Source organism: Piliocolobus tephrosceles, chromosome 14, assembly GCF_002776525.5.
Source record: "Piliocolobus tephrosceles isolate RC106 chromosome 14, ASM277652v3, whole genome shotgun sequence".
Lineage (NCBI taxonomy): Eukaryota > Metazoa > Chordata > Mammalia > Primates > Cercopithecidae > Piliocolobus > Piliocolobus tephrosceles.
In genome coordinates, this window is record NC_045447.1 from 2,513,032 (window position 1) to 2,529,054 (window position 16,023).

Sequence of the window (16,023 nt, forward strand, 5' to 3'; positions counted from 1 at the left end):
CTCCTACCCACCCCCCTGCTGGCTGCTTCCTTCCCTAAGAAATTTCTCCATCTGCACATCCCACTGCCCCACTGCCCTACTCCTCAGGGAACTGGTATCTGTTGCACCTCAGTCCCCCAGCACTCATCCTGTGTGACATCCCTCTGTATTGCGTGGAAATTACTTGTTGACTTTTCAGTTGTCTTACAAAGCTCAGCCTGAGAACAGTGACTTTATCTCTTTCTATTTGACTCGGTGACATTTTTGTACATTTTCTGGCTAACATGAGTACTTAATAATTGTCGAATGAATGTGTGTTAATTCTAACAGTGTTACTAGTTTGTAGAAACAACGAGAAGAAACAAAAACAACTAGAATTAAATTGAAGGCATTAGAAAGTTTTTTTTTGTAGGTATTGATTTTGATAGAACATTAAACGTTCTAGAACCGTGCACATCCAACTCTTGCAGTAGTTGCCTTCATTGAAGCCGGTTACTCATGGACAAGTTCAGTATCTGAGGGCAGAACTGCCATGGCAGGGCCATGGAGGAGCGTGGCCACCGTCACCCCGCGGGGGGTCTGGCCAGGGTCTTCCTTAGGTCGGATGGGAAGGAGTGACATACAGTTAGGAGGGCTTCGCCACTGTCTGAAGCTTTTATCTTTAGTAAGTGCGTCGTTTGCCTTTAACTCTCATTTTCCTGCATCTGAAATTGATGTGAATTAGTTGTGTTATGCATATTCATATATGATTCAAAAAGATGATTATATGAATCACTTTATATTGATTAATTTTAAAAGTGGGCCACCCTGTGGCAAACGTTTCTACTTGGTAGATTGTAAAAGAGAAACTTAAATCAGAGCCGTGGTTGCTTTTTCCAGCCTCACCAGGTTTCTGGATCTGTGAGGTAGGCTCCGCCATTCTCCCTGGGGCTCACCTTGCTTCCACTTACGTGCCTGTTCCATCGCCCCCTCTGCACAGAGCCGTCACTCTGAGGGGTCCCCGGGGGACTTTCTCCTCAGCTGTGCCAGTTTCTGCTCTCCTAGGGGGGCTGCATCACAATTGTCCAAGTGGGAGGAGAGGGTGACTTGGACCAGGTTGGTTAGGCTCGAGGTGCCCCCAGACATCTGCATGGAGATGTCAGGTAGGCAGTTCAGGGAAGTGGTCGGGGCCAGAAATGTACATTTGGGGATGACTGTGTATCTGTGGTATTTCTAGCTGTGAGACTGAATCAGGTCATTAGAGAGGAGATAGGAAGTGCCCCTTCCAGTATTTGGGGAAATGAGGGGCAGCTGGCCTAGGAGATGGGGATGGAGCAGGCAGTGAGATCAGGAGACAGAGGCCAAGTGCCCCGAAAGTCAGGAGAAAGACAGCTCCCTCCAAGAGCCCTGACTAGGTGGGCTGCTGGTGTGGTCCGTTCAGTAAGAGGAAGGCTGAGAGTGACTGTTGCATCTTTCCCCCAGCAGCCGGTGTGAACTGCTACAAACGTTGTCAGGTTATGGGATCCCTCGCTCAGCGCCCTCCCCTGACTTCCCTCCACGACCCATGGGTGCACGCTCCACAGGCCGCCTGTCTGTCCCTGGCCACCTTGCTCCTGTTTCCTGGGACGTCTCACTCAGGTGTGTGCAGGGTGGCTCTGTGCGCACCTCTGCCGGTCAGCTTTCCTTGAGTAGTTTGTAAGGAAAGCAGAAGTCTTCCCGCTGTGCTTGGCGTTGGGGCCTGTTCCTTGTGTTACTGCTGTGCTCTGTTGTATTTCAAAAGTTCCGATGATTTCAGATTAGGGGGCTACTCGATGTGGTCAGCAAGTATAGGATGTGAGTCTGTTAATGTCTGCTAAGCCAGCCTTCCATAGCTGGAGCCCTGTCCGCCCCTGGGTTGCCGTGGTGACCTAATCATTGTGTACAATGGTGCTTAAAACAAAAATGCTGTGTAAACGGTGGCTGCTGCCATTTAGAAATAAACCAGCTGTGAGGTGCTCAGATTGTGGGGAAATGACCACACTCCATGGGACCATAATGAAGTGACTCAGGGCTCAAGAAAATAGTGAAGGAAGCCAGAAGAGATGGCAGCAGAGAGAGAGAGGGATGCTGTGGGGAACCATGGCCACAGCTGGTTCTTCCCCTGGGGAACAGCTTAAGAGAGCTTGGCTCTGAGCTCAAGACAGGTTTGTTAGTGTCCCCGTGAACGCCTCTAGTGTTACCGGTTGTCTCAATACGAGGAATCAGTGGGGTTTCTTCATGAGCTGTTCTGTGGAGATGGTAGTCCTTTCTAAACTCTAGGAAGGTGGGAGCGTCTGCACCTCCTGGCAGATTGTTGAGCATGGGGCACATTAAAGACCTGGGGGTCACATGTTTCCCAAATGCATCTGACCGCAGAGACGTCCCTCATCCTCCGTCTTCAGTGGGACAGCCGTTGATGTCTTGTGAGACAGTGTGAGGGGCATAGTGGCACGGCCAGAAAACTGGGTGAGGCCAGCCATGACACATTCAGTGTCCCGTGTGTATGCTGCTCCTGTGCTGTTTGTGTGGGAGGTGGCGTATGTTGCAGCCAGAAGTATACAGTAGGCTCTCTGGATCAGATTGTGTAGGTTCAGGCTGGTCTCTGCCTCCTGTGGCCTTCAGCAAGTCACTTACTTTCTCTGTGCCTCAGTTTCTCATTTGTAATGTGCGGATGGTAGTCCTCATTTGAGGGCACTGCAGTGGCAAGATTAAGTTCATGTCAAGAATTTGATGCTGCCTGGTCCAAAAATGGAAAAAGGCTGATTGCTGCTGCTGCTGTGTCGTTGTCATGGTTACAGTGGCACCACGCCTGCCTGGCTGCCTCTTCTGTAAAGACCATGGGTGTCCAGCCTCTATTATCACTTCCGATTTTCATGTCAGAAAGAGGATGCTGGGCTCCCTCCCCGGGCTGATGCTGGCCATGCCCACATGCCCTCTCTGCTGGTGTCACCAGGCACTACATGGTCCTAGCCTGTGCTGGTTTCCCCTCAGCCCCATTAACACCCTCAGGGCTCCCATGCCTACGTTCTTACTGCTGTTAAGTTAGGACAGTCGTCCTTTGAGATAAGTGGTAGAGGTCACGAAATGATTTCAGTTGTCTGTGTTCACAGAGTAGTCTGAGATGCTACAGTTGCCTTTGTAAGCACAGAAGACAACAGAATTATTGAGACACCTAGAGCATTTTCATGTTGTTAGTTGCCCATTTAATCAATCAATCAATTAATTTTTTTGAGACTTGGTCTCCCTCTGTTGCCCAGGCTGGAGTACAGTGGCGCGGTGATAGTTCACTGCAACCTTGAACTCCTGGCTGAAGCAATCCTCCTGCCCCAGCCTCCCAAAGTGCTGGGACTATAGTGGCACACCACTGCGCCCAGCCATACTCCTTTTTTTGATTGTGCCTTTTGTCTGGGATTGCACTGGAGGGGGCTCCTATGTGGGCCCTTGTCGTGGTGCTGCTCAGGATGCATGTGGATCTTGTATGTCGTGCTCACCTGGTCATCCCCTCCCTGTCTTAGATAACATCCCCGAGGACCTCAGAGACCCTTTCTACGTTGACCAGTATGAGCAGGAGCACATTAAGCCGCCTGTTATCAAGCTTCTCCTGTCCAGCGAGCTGTACTGCCGCGTCTGCAGCCTCATCCTGAAAGGGGACCAGGTGGCCGCCTTACAGGGACACCAGTCTGTCATCCAGGCCCTGTCCCGGAAAGGGATCTATGTGATGGAGAGTGATGACACCCCCGTGACAGAGTCCGACCTCAGTCGCGCACCCATAAAAATGGTGAGTGGTCTGCGGTGGCCGCCCCCAGGGGCCATCCTCTGGAGCTGTGGGCTCTCGTGTGGCGCACCTCGCGCGTGGATGGTGTGAACACGGTGTGCAGTGAGGTGGTGGAGACCTGTGCTTTTGCACACTGTCGTTCCTTTGGAAACTGCATCTCTTTTAAAACACATGACTGTTGTGGAGAGTGGGGATAAGAGAGCTTCCACTGAGCCCTTTTTCTCATTGGGAATGCTCTGTGAGTGCTGAGATTGGAGGGAGGCGTATTAATACAGATGCCTGAGGCAGACTCTATACGGGTGAGAGATGTCATTGTCACACCCATTCTGTTAGGTTGTTTCATGCATACTTTGTGCTAAAATAACTCAGTCTGCCTTTTTCTCCCCCAAGTATCCCACCCCCATCTTTCTCTGAAGGCTTGCTACTGGTGTGCCTTTTCCAGAGTGTTCTGGGTCAGGGCCATTCTCGGTGCCTCCTGCACTGCCTTTGTTTGGTTGCTCCCATGGCGTTCCCGCTGAGACTGCGGGTGCCATGCGGTGGGTGAAGAGAGTGTTACTCCTGTCGTGTGCGGAAGCTGCATTAAGGTGTGCTGCAGCTGTAGCAGGTAGAGCTCTGGACTAGGAGCCTGAGCCCTTTGGTGGGCAGTTGGCCTGGGACAGGTCTCCTGTCTGCCTTCCCACAGCCATGACGTGGGAGTCGCATTGCCTTTGCTGGGAGTCCCACAGGGCTGTTGAGGAAATAAGAAATGACAGTGTGAGCCAGTGCACCATGGGCCACAGGCCTGGCCTGCCTGCCTGAGAACAGACTCCTGTTTCCTAGCGGTCTCGAGGCTCGGCCAGAAATGCCAGGCTTGAAATAGTGATGGTGAGGGGGAGGCAGGTCTCAGATCTGAGTATCTCTTCAGACAGAAAGGGCGAGGGATGAAGAAATTAGGCCAGGATTCTGAGTATGAGCAGGTTCTCTGCATCAGAACCTGGTAAGAAGGGTGGGTTTGAGGGATTATAGCTGCTGCCTCTGCCCCTAGAGTGCCCACATGGCGATGGTGGACGCCCTGATGATGGCCTACACTGTGGAGATGATCAGCATCGAGAAGGTGGTGGCCAGTGTCAAGCGCTTCTCTACGTTCAGTGCCTCGAAAGAACTTCCGTACGACCTCGAGGACGCCATGGTGTTCTGGATCAACAAGGTGAGTGCCCTGCCTAGATGTGGCGTGTGGCTCTGCTCCTGTGACTGGTCCCCTTTTCACTTGAGAGCAGCACACTTTGTCTGTCATGCTGAGACCCAGCTCTTCATTTGGGACAAATTATATTTTGTGTCCAGAAATGTGTCTGCTGTAGTTAAAAAGAAGCAAAGCAAGCAGGCGTTGTTCCCGCAGGCCGAGAGTAGAGGGTGATGAATTTATGTCTGAAAACGCAGCACATGTCGGTGATTTAAGTGCCTTAAAAAAAATTTTTTTTTTTTGAGACAAGGTCTCACTCTGTCCCCCAGGCTAGAGTACAGTGGCACAATCATGGCTCACTGCAGCCTTGACCTCCCAGGTTCCAAGTGATCCTCCCGCCTTAGCCTCCTGAGTAGCTGGGATCACAGGCACGTACTACTACGCTTGGCTAATTTATTTTTTATTTTTATTTTTAGTAGAGATGGAGTCTCACTCTGTTGCCCAGGCTGGTCTTGAACTCCCAGGCTCAAGCAGTCCTCCCTCCTTGGCCTCCTAAAGTGCTGGGATTACAGGAATGAGCCACCACACCCGGCCAGTGAATATTTGTTTTTATTTTCATAGTACACACCTATATGCAATAAAGGAGTTTATCAAAATGCCTTTAGAAGGCATTTTGATGATTAAGGAAAAAACATGGCATTTTCCCAAACGCTATTTTCTCCTTTTACATTTAGAAGCTCATAGTGTAATTTTTAATATAATATATGTAAAGAATGTTTATTTTTAGTAGTGTAATTATTTATAGGGTTACCTTACCAGAGGTTTTGGTTAGTAAGCATCCTGTTAGGTATGTAAAAAGGTGAAAAAGGTGTTGAAGTTTGTGTGTTAACACAGTTTGTGTATTATCACAGTGAAGTTTGTGTGTTATCACAGTGAAGTTTGTGTGTGAACACAGTGAAGTTTGTGTGTTATCACAGTGAAGTTTGTGTGTTATCACAGTGAAGTTTGTGTGTGAACACAGTGAAGTTTGTGTGTTATCACAGTGAAGTTTGTGTGTTATACAGTGAAGTTTGTGTGTTATCACAGCGAAGTTTGTGTGTGAACACAGCAAAGGAACTAGAGGATTGTGTGGCCCGTGTAAGGCTGTATTAGTGGACCTGAGGAAGAGGCTCACGCAGGATGGCTCTGGAGTTACTGATGGTTAGCTTGCACATGCAGAGCCAGGCCGGTGCTCCATCTGCTGGTTCCCTGGAAGGCGCCTCTGTCTCTGTGACAGGCGGGTCTTTGTCAGGAGCTGGCAGAGGTTTGTGCTTTGACTTTTTCTAAGATAGTTGCTCTGCTCTTTAGCTGTTTTCCTCCCCAAGCTTGGGGTTGGGGAACCAGGTCTTACATTTCCTTACCCTGCAGTGAGGTAGGGACAGAAAGCCACAGGGTTTTCTAGGACCCACTGGAGCCTCTGGGCCCTAGTTCAGATTTGGGTGCCAGTCAGTACCATCTCTGCCCCACTCTGCCTCTGCCCATGAGGACGCCTCTTGGTGGCGAGCGCCATGTCTTACTCATCCCTGGCTCTCACCTGACAGCGTGCGTGTGGGAAGTGCTTGCAAGAATTCTGTGAAAAATGGTGCTCAGGACTAGTTCACATTTCCAGAGGAGCCTGAGCTTTGGGGACGCTCCTGTATCCTAGCGGAAGCTTCCTGTGATCAAAAATCAAATTTTAGCTTTTCTTTAATATCTTTTATTGATTTTTTCCTCATATTAGAAATGACATAGTTATAGAAAATATAGAAACTATGTATGCACAAAAAGAATAAAATGTAAATTACCCATAATCTTATCACCTATGCAAATGGTTAACATTTTGGTAAAAATTCTGGTAGTTTTTCTTTTTTTGTATGTGTTTTTTTTTTTTTTTTTTGTGACGGAGTCTCGCTGTGTCGCCCAGGCTGGAGTGCAGTGGCGTGATCTCGGCTCACTGCAAGCTCCGCCTCCCGGGTTCACGCCATTCTCCTGCCTCAGCCTCCCGAGTAGCTGGGACTACAGGCGCCCGCCATCTCGCCTGGCTAGTTTTTTGTATTGTTTTTTTTAGTAGAGACGGGGTTTCACCGTGTAGACCAGGATGGTCTCGATCTCCTGACCTCGTGATCCACCCGTCTCGGCCTCCCAAGGTGCTGGGATTACAGGCTTGAGCCACCGCGCCCGGCCTTGTGTGTGTTATATAGGCCTGCAACCCAGTGGGGAGCTTACCGTGCATTCTGTCGTGAGCCACGTTTCTACTTGGTGCGGTACTGTGCCCATTGGCCAGATACTTGATGCCAGCTGTTCCAGTGACTCCCCTGTGGCCCTTCTGTGATCTCAGTGTTGCTGGAGGTCAAGTTGTCCCTTCTCCGTCTGTGCAGTAGTCTCTGTCCGGTCACGATGATTTCCCTCAGGCCATGTTCCTGTGAGGGGAATGGTTGTTCATATTTAAGGACTTCTGTTTTGTTTGCTTGTTTTTTTTTTTTTGGCCAAATCTGATCCTAAAGATTGTGACATTTTCCTTTCTATTAGTTTGTGTAGGTGTCTTTTCCCGTGTCTTCCCATATCTTGGACATTACTAAAAATTACCTGCCCATTTGAGAGGTGAAAAATAGTGTCTTTTTCTATGGTAAAGACGTAGAAAAACTTAATTCTGGGTAAAGTTGCAGTTTAGAAAATAGAGCATCTGTCTGACTCTTTACCCTACCTCTCTGGTGACTCACTTGTTTGTTATTTTGCTCGTATTTCTTTGGGCAGGAGGGTATGCTTCTTTTTCCTTTGCTTGGTCACGTTTTTCATATTTGCTGTGCATTTATAAGTGACTTTTCAGGCTGTTGCTGGCCTCTGTGTTTCTGTGGACTTGGCAGATAAATAGAAGGTAGTCTCCTTGTAACCCAGAGGCATCATTTTCCTTCCATGCTATTCTCGTTTCTACTGTTTCTACCTCTGTATTTTAAAGAAATACATTGTATTTCCGGCTCCTGACTCCTCATTTGTGCACATGATCTACTGAGGTCGGATTGTGACAAACAGCGGTTACAGTGGCCCTCCACTACCCTCCTCCTCATTCCCCTGGGGTTGCACTGACAGCTTTGGACACATTCATGGTCAGACTTGATGTTCCTGTGGTCAGGCACCATTTTCACAGCTCATGTGCCTTTCCTTGTATTATGCTTTGTTTTTCCTGGAGTTAATTATTTGCTTTAGTTTTCATGACCTTTTCTTTTTTCTCATGCATTAGTTACATTTGTATTCAGTGTTTTCCATGTTTTACTGTTTTCTTGGCATTTCCATATGAATTTAAGTTCCTTACGTTAGTGGTTTCTCCTTATGTGACTTTCTCCCGGGTGTGAGTCCTCAATGCAGGATGCGATGCCGGCTGAATGCTTCCAAAGCACCTTTTGCAGTGTGAATGCCCAGTTGTGTAGGAAGCGCCAGTTCCCCGAGCAGCCTCTCTCACCCGCACTGTGTTCCTAGGCACTCTCCAGTATGGGTTCTCAGATGCTTCACTGGCTTCAAGCTGTGCCCCAAAGCTTACACTGTCCAGGTGGGTTTTCTCCCCACTGGAAATTGCTGCATGTTTAATAAGCTTGGGGTGGTTGGTATGATTTCCATAAGGGTGAGTTTTTTCTCCAGCATCAATTCTTTGATGCATAAGGTCTGAATTCCTTTTAGGCATAGGTACCATGTTTCCAAGATGCCTGCTGTGCACGGCTGCATTTGAGTGCAGGTTTCAGCTTCTCACACCTACACCTGGGTCACTCCCTCCTTGGGTTTGGCTCTGTGTCGTCCTCTGCAGCAGCTGTGGGGGAATGGCCACGTTCTGAGTTTCTGTGGCATCCTCTGGGACTGTGTCCTGCCCCTGCCTGCATGGTTTCTGCTCTGGCCACCCGCGTGTCTGCCATCCTGAACTTTCCTGCCTTCACCTCTGCTCCAGGCCGCTCACCCGCCTCCTCCTGGCCGGGGTCCCTACCCTGGGCGCAGGAGCCTTCCTGCCGTCTGAGGAAAGGCTGATGCTGTGCATTTCCGTGACCATTTCTGAGAGAGCTTCTGAAGGAGCCTTCCTCCACCTTTCCTTGGTGATTGTGTAACTAGATGGAAGCGCTTTCCCCAGCTTGAGGGGGTTGCCCAAATGTCTTCTGTCTTCCAGGCTGAGGAATCCGCTACCATGTGGGTTCCCTGTCCTGTGTGTGACCCGGATGACCTCACTGAGGTTCTCCTCCTTCCTGAGTGCTCTGAAGTTTCACCATGAACCACCTTGCAGGGGCTCTTTTTATTTTTTATTGTTGTCTCTTTCTCTCTCTCTCTCTCTTTTTTTTTGGAGACAGTCTCGTTCTGTGGCCCGGGCTGGAGTGTAGTTGTGCCATTGCGGCTCACTGCAGCCTGACCTCCCAGGCTCAAGCAATTCTCCCACCCCAGCCTTCTGAGTAGCTGGGATTACAGGCATGCACCACAGTGCCTGGCTGGTTAAATTTTTTTTTTTTTTTTTTTTTTTTTTTTTTTTTTTAGAGACGTGGTCTCACTATATTGCCCAGGCTAGTTTTGAACTACTGGGCTCAAGCAATTCTCCTGCCTTGGCCTCCCAAAATAGTGGGATTACAGGTGTGAGCCACCACTCCTGGCCTCTTTTTGTCTTTTTTTTTTTTTTTTAAGACAGGTCTACTGAGATGTATGTCATATGAAGTCAGTGGATCTGTTTCCTTGAGGTTTGATAAGCAGTCATTTGTTTAGCATTCGCCACAATCAAGGTAATGTTTCCATCACCCTCAACTAGCTCTTCCATGGTCCTTTGCAGTTAATCCTCTACCCCAGTGCAGGTAACTCCTCGTCTGCCTTCTTCACTGTGGATTGGTTTTGATAAAAGTGAAATTGTGTGGCACGTGCTCTTCTTGTGTTTGACTTCTTCCAGCGAACCAAGTGTTTCTGAGACTGGCCCGTGGCGCTGCATCTGTCAGAAGTTCTGTTGGAGCTTGGTGGAGTTCCATCGTGTGCATACCCTGGTTCGTTTACCCGTCCACCTGTTGACGGACACTTGGGTTGTTTCCGGTTTTTGCCGATTTTGAATAAAGCTACTAGGGACGTTTGTGTGCAAGTCTTTGTGTGCATATATATTTTTATTTCTCTCTCTTTTTCTTTTTAGACGTAGTCTCACTCTGCCACCCAGGCTAGAGGGTCAGTGGCGAGGTCTCGGCTCACTACACCCTTCGCCTCCTGGATTCAAGCAATTCTCTTGCCTCAGCCTCCGAGTAGCTGAGATTACAGTTGCCCACCACCACACCTGGCTAATTTTTGTATTTTTAGTAGGGACGGGGTTTCACCATGTTGGCCAGGCTAGTCTTGAACTCCTGACCTCAGATGATCCACCCATCTTAGCCTCCCAAAGTGCTGGGATTACAGGTGTCAGCTACTGGGCCCAGCCATATTTTTATTTCTTTAAGTAAAAATTTAGGAGTAGAATCGCTGGGTCATGTGATAAGTATATATAACTTAATGTAAGTATGTGTAAGTTCAATCTTCAGAATAAATGGCCAAAATGTTTTCCAATGATTGTAGCATTTAGAACTCTCACTAGCAAGATAGAATTCCAGTTGCTCTACACTTGTTATCGTCCGTCTTTTCTCTTTAGCCCTTTGAGTGGATGTGTAACTGTCTCTCATTGTCGTTTTAATTTGTGTTTTCCTAATGGGTAAAGATGCTTGTTTCCATTCTTTTGTGAGGTGCTTTTTCAAATATTTTGCCCAGTTTTTAACTGGGTTGTCTTATCAAGTTGCAGGTTTTTAGAAATGTATATATTGAGAATCAAGTGCCTTGTCAGATGTGTGTATCGTGAAGATCTTCTCCCAGGCTGGCCACCTTTTTGTTTTCTTAACAGTGTCTGTTAAAAAGCAAAGGTTGGCTGGGTGTGGTGGCTCACACCTGTAATCACAGCACTTTAGGAGGCTGAGGCGGGCAGATTGCCTGAGGTCAGGAGTTCAAGACCAGCTTGGCCAAAAGTGGTGAAACCCTGTCTCTACTAAAAATGCAAAAATTAGTCAGGCATGATGGCAGGCACCTGTAATCCCAACTACTCGGGAGACTGAGGCAGGAGAATCCCTTGAACCAGGGAGGTGAAGGTTGCAGTGAGCTGAGATCATGCCACTGCACTCTAGTCTGGATGACAGAGCAAGACTGTGTTTCAAAAAACAAGCAAAGGCTTTTAAAGTTTTCTTTGTAGCCTGATATATTAATATTTCCTTTTATGGTTTGTCCTTTTGTGTCTTAGAGAAGAAATCTTGACCAACTTCAAGGTTGTGGGGAGTTTCTCCTATGTTTTCTTCTAGAAGTTTTATTGTTTTAGCTCTTACGTTTGCCTCTGTGACCCATTTTGAGTTCATTTTTATGAATGATGTGAGGGAAGGGGTGAGATTCATTTTTTTCTTTATATAGATAGCAATTCTGAAACCATTTATGGAAGAGATTTTTCTTTCCTTATTGAATTACTTTGACAGCTTTGTTGAAAATCAGTAAACCACATATATGTGAGTCTGTTTGTGGATTCTGTTCTGTTCCGCTGATGTTTGTGTCTGGTTTATAGGAATACTTGTAATTGGACAATGTTAAGTCTTCCAGCCATATCCTTTGTATTAAAACATAATTGTTTTTGGCTGGGCGTGGTGGCTTACACCTGTAATCTCAGCGCTTTGGGGGGCTGAGGTGGGTGGGTCACTTGAGGTCAGGAGTTCAAGATCAGCCTGCCTAACATGGTAAAACCCCATCTCTGCTTAAAATACAAAAAACTAGCCAGTCATGGTGGCGCATGCCTGTAATCCCAGCTGCCTGGGAGGTTGAGACAGGACAATCTCTTGAACCTGGGAAGCAGAGGTTGCAGTGAGCCGAGATCATGCCACTGCACTCCAGCCTGGGCGACAAGAGTGAAACTCCGTCTCAGGGAAAAAAAAAAAGTTTTTACTATTCTAGGTCCCCACAGACATGCTTGTATCTCTCGTTTTGTGTAGACTTGACAGCTTCACAGCTTCTCTCAGCCATGTTTCATGGTTTTTCAGGGTAACGTTTTGTGTATAGTTTAATTGTATTCTCTTTTGTGTTTTGGATTCTGTTATAAATGGTGTTCTCCTAATTTCATTTTCCAGTTGTTTGTTACTAGTCTGTAGAAATGTAATTAATAATTTGTACATTGACTTTATATTTTGTGACCTTGCTCAACTTATTTGTTCTAGTGGCATTGAGAAAATTCCTTAAGATTTTCTATGGGCCGGGCGCGGTGGCTCAAGCCTGTAATCCCAGCACTTTGGGAGGCCGAGACAGGCGGATCACGAGGTCAGGAGATCGAGACCATCCTGGCTAACACGGTGAAACCCCGTCTCTACTAAAAAATACAAAAATCTAGCCGGGTGAGGTGGCGGGCGCCTGTAGTCCCAGCCACTCGGGAGGCTGAGGCAGGAGAATGGCGTGAACCTGGGAGGCGGAGCTTGCAATGAGCTGAGATCCGGCCACTGCACTCCAGCCTGGGCGACAGAGCCAGACTCCGGCTCAAAAAAAAAAAAAGATTTTCTACGTACATGATCATGTTGTCTGTGTATAAAGTCATTTGTATTGCTATTTAAGGTGTATGCTCTTTTTTAATTATAAAGGATTTTTTTTCCTTATTGTACTGTTTAGTACCTCAGATAGAATGTTGAATAGAATTGGTGAAAGAAGACATTTTTGTTTGTACTTAATCTTAGGGAATAAAGATTTACTGTATTAACCATTGAAATGATGAATGTTGGTTGTAATTTTTTTCATAGATGCCCTTTATTAGGAGTTCCCTGCCCCTGTGCCCCCCCCCCCCCCTTTTTTTTGAGACATGGTCTCACCCTGTGGCCCAGGCTGGAGTACAGTGGTACGATCATAGCTCACTGTAGCCTCATCCTTCTGAGCTCAAGCAATCCTTCTGCCTCAGCCTCCTGAATAGCTGGGACTATAGGCACACACCACCATGCCTGGCTAAGTTTTAAAACAGTTTTTGTAGAGGGGATTTTTGCCATGTTACCCAGGCTGATCTTGAACTCCTGAGCTCAAAGGATCCGCCCACCTCGGCCTCTGACGCTTGGCCAGGAGTTCCCTTCTATTTTGAGTTTGCTTAGGGTATTTTTTTCACGAATACATATTGAATTTTGTCAGATGCCTTTTGTGTATTTATTGAGATGATTATATGGCTTTTCATTTTTAGTGTGTTGATATAATGATTTACATTAATTGATTTTCAGATGTTGAACCAGCCCTTCCATCCCCAGGACAGATACAAATTGGTTGTGTTTATTGATGGATTCTATTTGCTAATATATTGTTGATGATTTTTGTGTCAATGTTCTTGGCAGATATTGGTCTGTAGTTTTTTTTCTCATGATGTATTTCTCTTGTTTTGGTGTCAGGGTAATGTTGGGCTAAAAAAGAGAGTTGGGAAGTATTAATAAGGTAAAAGGAAATTAAATATTAAATTCACTGGTAAAGCAATCTGGAAGTGGAGTTTTCTTAGAAGATTTTAATTATGAATTTAGTTTCTTTAATATACATATGATAATAGATTTTCTATTTAGCATTGTGCCAGCTTTGGTAATTTGTGACTTTCAAGGGGTTTGTCAGTTTTATTTAAGTAGTTGAATTCATTGGCATAAGGTTTATATTTCTTTATTTTCCTTTTAATATACTTGCGATCTCTAGTGACAGAGTCCTGTTTGTTTCCTGAGGTTGGCAATTTCTTTTATTTTTATTTACCTTGATTAGTCCGATTTATCAAGTTTACTAATCTTCTAAAAATCTGCTTTTAGTTTTTATTTTCTCTATTTAATACTTAATTTCCTTTTACCTTTATTATTATTTTCTATTCTGGGTTTAATTTGTTCTCCTTGTCTAATTTTTTAAGGGGGGAATTAGTTATTGAAGCCATTTTTCATTTTTAAGACAGGTATTTAAAGCTGTTGATTCCTCTCTAAGCAGCACTTCAGCTGTGCGTTATATATTTTTATAGGCCATGTCTTTCATCATTCTCTTTAAAATATTTTGTTTCCCCTGTGGGTTCTTGTTTTATCACTGGGTTATCTAGAAGTCGGATATTTAACTTCCAGATACTTAAAGAGAGGTTCTAGATAGCTTTTTGTGTTGTGATTTCTGGTTTAATTCTGTTGTCAGGGAAAATAGTCTGTGTGATTTTCAACCTTTTAAGTTTATTGGGACTTAGGGTCCGCCACGTGCCTTCCATTGCAGAATGTTTAATATGCATTTGAAAAGAATATTCTGCTGTTTAAAGGTAGTGTGTCTTCAGTATCAGTGCAGATTGGTTGGTGGTGGTGTTTGTGTCTCCACCATTTTCCTGTTTTTGGTCCTATTAGTAGGTCAATCTGAGAGGAGGGTGGAAGGTCCTGAGCTGTGCGCTCGTAACCCGCCGTTTGGTTCTGTCAGTTTTTGCTTTGTGTGTTTTCAAAGTCTGTTATGTTTACACATATTCATGTTTTTGATATTAGTTGATGAATTAACCCTTTTGTCATCATGAGATGTCGCTTTTTATCACTGGTGGTAATACTTGTCCCAAAAGTCTACTTCATTTAATGTGGATGTGGATTCAAGAGTGCTTGTGAATAGTGGCTGCTCGGTGTGTTTCATTCCTTTCACTTTTAACCTCTTGTTGTCTTTCTCTTTAAAGTGAATTTTTTGTAGATGCTGTATAGTTGCTCTTGCTTTTTTTATTCATCTTTTAATCTCTTTGAGTGTTTAGACCAATTGCATTTGATGTGACTATCCATAAGGCTTGGTTTTACCATCTGCTCTGTTTCTGTTTATCTCTTTTCTTTTTCTTTCCTCTTTTAAGGCTTATTTTGGATTTTTTTTAGTACTCCCTTTTATCCTCCAGTATTTTGTAGGGGTTGCTTTAGGGTTCCTGTCTGCATCTTTAGACCATCGCAGGCTGCCTGCAAGTCAAAGTGATGCCACTGCACAAATAGCAGAAGATGCGTCTTTTCCTTGCTGACCTTTGTGTCACTGTTGTTATTCATTTTGCTGCAACCCCAGCTGCGCTGTTTTGGCTTTCTTTTTGTCTTTTAAAGTATTTAAAAATTGAGAACAAAAGTCATTAATATTTATCCACGTGATTTCCATTCTTCTTGTTCTTAATTCCTTTGCATACATCAAGAGTTTCACACATTTTGGTCTTGGGACCTTTTCTTTTTTCTTTTTCTTTTTCTTTTTTCTTTTTTGAGATGGAGTTTCGCTCTTGTTACCCAGGTTGGAGTGCAATGGCGCAATCTCGATTCACTGCAACCGCCCCCTCCTGGGTTCAGGCAGTTCTCCTGCCAGCCTCTGAAGTAGCTGGGATTACAGGTGCCTGCCACTGTGCCCGGCTAGTTTTGTATTTTTAGTAGATGGAGTTTCTCTATGTTGGTCAGGCTGGTCTCGAACTTCGACCTCAGGTGATCTGCCCACCTTGGTCTCCTAAAGTGCTGGGATTACAGGCGTCAGCCACCGCGCCTGGCCAGGACCTCTTTATACTCTTAAATTGCGGTGGACCTCAGATAACTTACATTTTTTTTTTTTTTTTTGATAGAGATGGGGCCTTGCTGTGTTGCCCAGGCTGTTCTCAAACACCTGACCTCCAGCGAGCTTCCTGCCTTGGTCTCCCAAAGTTCTGGGATTGCAGGTGTGAGCTAGTGCATCTTGCTGAACTTGTAAAGAAAATTTTAATCTGTCAGTGTTTGCCATACTAGAAGTTAAAAATCAGAAAATTTAAAAATACTTATTTAAAAATAACAGTAAGTTGGTTTCATATTAATACTAATAATGTTTTAGTGAAAAATAACTATTTTTCAAAACAAATTAGAAGGGGCTGTGTGTGACTCACATCTGGAATTTCAGCACTTTGGTAGGCTGAGGTGGGAGCAGGAGGAGTTCAAGACCATCCCTAACAACGCGGTGAGACCCCATCTACAAAAATTATTAAAATTAACCGGGCATGATGGTGTGTACCTGTAGTCCCAGCTACTTGGGAGACCGAAGCAGGAGGATTGCTTGAGCCAGGGAGATTGAGGCTGCAATGAGCCATGATCGTGCCACTGCACTTCAGCTG

The 16,023-nt window shown here is 45.6% G+C and overlaps 1 protein-coding gene across 2 annotated transcripts in view; it reads left to right on the plus strand.

Moving 5' to 3' along the window:
* CAMSAP1 (calmodulin regulated spectrin associated protein 1) overlaps window positions 1-16,023 on the plus strand; it is a 98,492-nt gene that overhangs the window by 21,250 nt on the left and 61,219 nt on the right. The window contains exons 2-3 of one of the 2 annotated variants that reach the window (XM_023227645.3): window positions 3,492-3,754; window positions 4,776-4,937. In XM_023227645.3, the coding sequence (XP_023083413.1) occupies window positions 3,492-3,754; window positions 4,776-4,937 (425 nt within the window). Of the gene's footprint in view, window positions 1-3,491; window positions 3,755-4,775; window positions 4,938-16,023 lie in introns of those variants that run through there. The other variant, XM_023227646.2, reaches the window with a different exon arrangement.